The sequence below is a fragment of the Raphanus sativus genome, chromosome 5, assembly GCF_000801105.2.
Source record: "Raphanus sativus cultivar WK10039 chromosome 5, ASM80110v3, whole genome shotgun sequence".
NCBI classification, from domain to species: domain Eukaryota; kingdom Viridiplantae; phylum Streptophyta; class Magnoliopsida; order Brassicales; family Brassicaceae; genus Raphanus; species Raphanus sativus.
In genome coordinates, this window is record NC_079515.1 from 1,104,005 (window position 1) to 1,110,593 (window position 6,589).

A 6,589-nucleotide genomic window follows, 5' to 3' on the forward strand; every position below is an offset into this window, starting at 1 on the left:
GAGAGAGAGAGAGAGAGAGAGAGAGAGAGAGAGAGAGAATATATATGAGATTTGAACCATTACCAGGAAATAAGCTTCACCATGTTGTAAGCTATGCATCAAAAACCCAAACTGATCAGTAGGAAGAGAAACACCTGAGGAATTCACCAAAACCAAATCTTCTCCAAATGTTGCTTTCATATCAATACCTCCGCTCGTCACTTCTGTTGGAACTCCGTTTATAAACACCATTATAGACCCTGAATTTCAAAATATATCTAATAATATGTAAAACATCAGCTTATTGCCTATCAAGATCGAGATTAGGCAATATTGGAGGAGCAATTAACCTAATAGTCCAAGAAGGCGGTTCTTTGGGTGAAACTCATCTGAAATTTGATTCCCTCCCCCTCTTTAAAATAGCTTTTATAGTAAAATTATGAGATCTAGAGAGTTTTTTGCTATCTAGAAGAACAGAAAATAACTTCAGGTATATAAGAAAAAAATAGACAATAGAACTTGCTCCCAAATACAAAATGTTAGGTAGTATCGGAAATATAATTAACAAAAGCTACTTATCAATTAAATTACCACATAAAAATCGGTTATTTGGTTGAAACCCACCCAGAATTGTTTTCTCCTACGTTTAAAACAGCTTTACAATTTTAAAATGTTACTTTAATAGTCTTTCTGGGGAAAGAAAGAGGGTTTAGAGGAGAAAGCACTTCAGTTTACAAAGAAAAAAAAGAGGCATGCAAATTATTCATTTTGTTTACCTTGTTGGTAGTGATAATTGGAGCTTTGATCAGATGGGCACAAAATCGATTCGACATTTGAGCTATGATAATTATAGTGATGCTGATTAGCTTCATGGTAACCCATTTGACCAGACATTGTTAAGAGATTCTCCATGCCATTATTGCTATGATCATCACATCCAGCGCCATAAGAAGAGCTAGCTGAAGAAGTGGAAGAGGAGCTTTAACAGGAAGGAGGATATAAGAAGAAAGAAATACAAAGAAAGAAGGAAGGAACTTGAAATGACCCACCAAATAAGTAATTAGAAGTGCTACAACCTCCAAACCCCAAATCACTTCCACTATGTTCTGGCAAGTTGTTGCTCACCATCATGGTCTGGTCACAAGTGTTGGTGACTGTGGCCGCTTCTGCTGCTGCAGCCTGGAGTTGCCGCTGCCTTCGGCGAGATCTTGACCGCCGGTTTTGAAACCAGTAGAAGACATTTGCATCTCCCACCTTTCCGAATTTCTCCAGCATCTTTCGTATCCTTACCGTCTCTTCTTTGGGAGGGTTAACCATACCACTGTTGAAGATTGACTCAAGTATGAGTATTTGTTCCGGCTTAGGTGACCATCGTGAGCGAACTGTTTCGTTTGAGGTGGAACCGGAAGCGGAGGAAGAAGGAGAGTGGCTATGGCCGGTTGTGCTATGTGGTTTTTGTTCTTTGTCCATTGTTTTCAAAAAAAAAATTGAAATTGTTTAGTTGATTCTTTTTTTTTTGTTGCTTATGCGTAATAAAAGAGAGGAAAATGTTTTTGTATGTTTATGACTTTGTGAGGTGTTGACTATGTGTAAACCCATGAATTTATAGGAGGAAGATTTCTAAAATAATAGTATATTTTTTTCCTTGTTTACTAAGTTACATGTGGTTTTATCTTTATCTTTTAGAGGTTTTTGTTAGAATATACTTGAAATGTGTTTTTAACATATATTATGTTTTGCTATACCGCTAGGTGTACAAATATTAGACTATAAGTGTTAACGCGTACTTGGAGTAGAATCTGCTTTGCAGGTGAAGATATAGCAAATATGCAAATCACATTTGAGCTTGGTCAGTATGGATAGTCGTAGAATGTGTACAAAAGGTTTACAGTATTCCGTTTCCGTGTTGATTTGCATGGGCAATTAAATTCACTATATGCATGTTCCAAGCTCAAAAATATCAAATTTGCGGTAATGGTACCTTAAAAGGTTAGCTATGGATTATCATTTTTAATCTAGTCTAACAAACAACAACAAAAATGCACTTGCAAACAAGTTCAGTCTAGTTATTTGAATGCAGTTGTGTCAGACGGGTTAGGCCGGTTCTGCTCAATCGGAATCCAGCTCCATGTGAAATTTAATAGTCGGTTGATGCAAATCTTTAGTGATTTAGGCTTTGATTGGTGACATGAGTTAGAGTTGATTAAGTTTGATTTAAGAGTATAACTCAAAAATGTTACCAATCATGAGTTAGTTTTAATGTTCTGACTTAATGCTTGAGTTAGAATGTGTTATTATTGAGTTACAATTTTGACTTACCCCTTTGAAAAAAATGATAACTCAACTCTTAATTCAACATCAAACAAAATTCAATGTATTAGAAGTTGAGTTAATAATTTTTTGTGTTAAGTTAGTTATCCTACGTTTATTTTAGTTTTTAACAATTTAAATTTTTTTAAATGCACCCACTATCTCACGTTAAGATGTTGGAATTCATAAAATGTTTTCAAAAAAACCTAAATTCCTATTTACTCACTAGTCAAAAGATGTTTATAAGCAATTATTTCTATTTGAATTAGTAAAACAAAAATGTTCATATTATTTTAGTTGCTAATTCTGTTTAATGGCTAAAATTTTACAAACATAAAATATTATATATAAATATATAGGTACTTTTAGAATATACACAAAGTATATTTCCTTCATTTTTTAATATAATATATTTTGTAAATTATTTTATCAAATTTATAATAAACATTCTTATTATTGTATTCATTATTTTTAAAATTAAACATACTACAATTTATACATCAAAAATGTTACCAGTCAAAAATTTTAAAATTATAGTAACTCATATTTTTACTGCGAACTCACTACATAAATCTACAGTTTATACCACATAATTTTTACTGCGACTTACATCAGATCGTAACTTTTATTGTAACTCAACTCTAATTCAACATATCACCAATCGGAGCCTTAATACTTTAATGTCGGCTAAGTCCGTCCTAAAATCGGAGGTTTTATAAATATGGACTTAACTAACACAAATATACTAAATGATTACAGTTTTCCCTACAGTAATAATAACTGGCGACAATAAAAATGGATACCAGACTACATGATAAATCTAGACTCTAAATATATTAGTATTACATTAATGGATTTCCGATGAACCTCTCATTATTATATTTTTATTTCGGAAAGGTAGGAAAAGATTAAATAAGAAATTATGAAACGTTTGTGAGAAACTTATATAACATGTATCTGTATATAATAGTTTGAACTTTTTAAATATGAAATTTTAGTTATATATTTTGTAACATTCCGGTTCGTGGTATATGAAAAATGCTTAAGAAAATTGATTTGATACTACGTCACAAAAATTGATTTACATTTTCAATCATACATCCTTGAGCTAGAATTAGTAGAAGACGAATGATCTATTAGGAAATGATTCACGATGCTATGCAAATAAGGTCAAAGTACGGAGGAAGACGGGGGAAGAAAAAGGTAATGTGATGATTTAAAAATCAGTAAACAATGATTTGGAGTCTTCGAAAAAACTAACGGATCGATCATCGGATGGAATAGAACCCACAGACCGAGAAAGTGGATGTGGTGGTCCATTAGGCGTGGTGGTCCATTAGTCGTGGGCGGTCGGGGAATTACAAGTGGTATCAAAGCTGGTTAGCCATCTCAGTTCTGACCCGAAAAACGTCTTGAGACTTGTCGTGGGATGCAAAAAGAACATTGCATTCTTTGAGAGGGAGTGAATTGTAACATCCCGATTTGTGGTATATGAAAAGGCTTAAGAGAATTGATTTGGCTACCTATGTCACCAAAGTTGACTTACATTTTTCGTCACATATCTATTTATAATTCCGGATCAGTAGCGTGTTTGAACTAAAGTAGTGAAATGATAGATGACCTATCGGAAAGTGATTCGCTATACCATACAACTAAGGCCGAAACACAGAAAAATGTCGGGTGGTGATTGTAAAGTCAGTAAAAAATAATTTTGAATCTTTAAAAGAATTAACAAACTGACCTTTAGACGGGATAGAGTCCATGGACCGAAAAAGACATTAATAGCCCATTAACCGTGAACAACCGAGACGTTACATATTTATCAGTAAATATACTATTATGTTAATATAGCGATTCCAAACACACACACACGTTACATATTTATATATATATATATATATTACATAAAGATAATCGTTTGAAGATGTTTATTTGTTTCAAAAGATAATAGTTTTGTGCGTTAAATACAATTTTAGTTTTCATTTATTTTATCCGTATAAATTAAGACAATTACTACTTATAATAACTTGTTTTGTAATTAATGTATTAGAATAAAGTCTTTTGGTATTATAATTTTATCATTAAAGTCATGAAAACTTTAAACTTATAATTTTTCTGAAGACGGAGGGAGAGTTTGTAATGTGGAAATATGGAGATACAAATTAATTGAACTGTCCACCTGAAAATAATTAATCAAGGATGCCCTCGGTTATGATTGTCCCTCTTTCGGCAGTATAAATCATCAGAGATATAAATATTAAGCTAATATTCTTTGTTTTTGTGAAGCAATAATTCGGATAGCTTAACAATCGGGTTCTATGAATACATAATCCCGACATATGTTTGTACAATGGTTTCGGGTCAAAATTAAAAAAAAAAACATTCAATTTTATAATAACGTCTCCCAAACATGTACCTCGCAAAATTGAAATATGCTGCTTCTTTAGTAAAATCGTTTGAATCCTGATAAAAGTATTGGAATTCTTAAATTTCTTTAATTAGCATTGTAGATATTTCCTCAGAACCAACCACTTCCATATCATTTACCTAGTTCACTAGTTTGTATTTTCTTCGTGAATTAGACTATTTTGGCGTCATGCAACAGAGACGTCTAAAAAGTTTTTTTGCCACTTCCACGAAAGAAATCAAAACGTTTTTCTTTGTCACTAAGATTTCAAAACTTTTGAGTTTTGAAAATGAGTAAATTCTTTGTAGGGATAGTTTCCTAAGAAGAGTTTTTTTTAACGTTTGTAATTCAAAAAGTTCTTACAACATTTAGCCAAACTGGCTAGTAATAAAATGAATATTTTAAGTTACATAATAAGTAAGTCATAAATTTGATTTTTCGTCAACTTGATAAAATTAAATATTGAAAAACCAGCTGAGACCGTAGTCCTGATAATAATATTTAAAAATAATAATTATAAAACTTTTATGATGATGGTATACTATTCTCTTAGATTATTTTGAATATTGTTTATAGCATGATATCTAAATTTCTCTACATACATAAAGTGTAGTATATTAACTGAACTAAAATATTCAATTTAGTACTGTGTCAGAAAAATAGATGTATTTAGTCAGAATTTTATAGCATCTTTATCAAAAGTATTTCAATTGTATTTAACCTATTTTATTTCAATATTGACTGAACTAATTATTTAACAAAGAATAATATACGTACTAATTAAGAAGGACGATCCAAACCGAAGGTCAAGAAGGAACCGTGCAATTATTTATCACACGCATGACATTAGGGAAACATGGCTTACAGTGGGTAGCCACTCAATTTTATTTTGTACGTGCAAATTAAGACTTTAATTTCTAATGGGCACTCCATACTTTCTATTAGATTTGACAGTTAACATGTGATTGTGCTATTCCTGTAATTTATATTTATTATCATGTTTTTTTCTTTTTGCTTAAATTTGGTGCAATTTTTTCTTTTATTTTATTGTTATGTTGGTTTTATTCCTATGATAGCCCTGGATTGTCATTTTATTTTGGTGCACGGATAATATGTTTTTGGAAATATCAGACTTTGGTCAAGATTCATGACTCCAGCAAAAAATATTAATAAATATTTAATCCATTTCTAAATAAAAATTTATTGTTTTGTTTCGCAAATATTGAGAAAATATATTAAATATTGATTATGTCATTTTGTGTTTAGCTATTTTCATAAGTTTAAAGCAAGAATATTTGAATAATTAAAATTATTTTGGATTTACAATATACAATTATTAATTACTAAAAATTCCATAAAAGTATAAAGTAACACGTTTAAAACTTAATTTCATTTTAAAACATTTATATTTTAGAGAGATAGAAAGTATATGTTTGTCATAGTTGATCGAAGATGTATAATGATATAAAATGATGAGAAATAGATATTTAGTTTCTCAAGGTCGCCTTGGTTTTGTGACAGATTTTTGATCAAGTCTCTAAATATAAAAATGAGAGAATTTAATACTAATTTCATTTTCTTCTTCACAGAGTCGAGGCATTAAGAGCAATCCAATAAAGAATTCTCATAAAAAGTTTTAAAAGGGAAGATAAAAGGAAAGTGGAAAAGGTGGATAAAAGAAAGATTTAAAGAAAAAAAAAGTGTATTTCTCTTACAAAACTTAGAGCATCTCCAAAAGCACTCTCTATTTTAGAGTTTACAAAACTTTAAATTTGAAGTTTTAATGTGTTTTTCTCTAAAAGAAAAACTTCAAACCTAACTTCAAAATTATTTATATTTTACACTATGATCCCTATATTTGTTATAATTAATATAAATCCATAAAACTTATAA

At 30.6% G+C, this 6,589-nt stretch overlaps 1 protein-coding gene across 1 annotated transcript in view; it reads right to left on the reverse strand.

Annotated features, from left to right (window-relative positions):
- Nucleotides 1–1,536, reverse strand: part of LOC130512428 (WUSCHEL-related homeobox 11-like) — a 5,107-nt gene extending 3,571 nt beyond the window's left edge. Inside the window, exons 1-3 of the mRNA XM_057010398.1 lie at nucleotides 1,029–1,536; nucleotides 756–938; nucleotides 64–239 (exon numbers count right to left, since the gene is read on the reverse strand). Coding sequence (XP_056866378.1) covers nucleotides 64–239; nucleotides 756–938; nucleotides 1,029–1,449 — 780 coding nt within the window. The 5' untranslated portion in view covers nucleotides 1,450–1,536. The remainder of the gene's footprint in view (nucleotides 1–63; nucleotides 240–755; nucleotides 939–1,028) is intronic.
- Nucleotides 1,537–6,589: the final 5,053 nt, after the last annotated feature.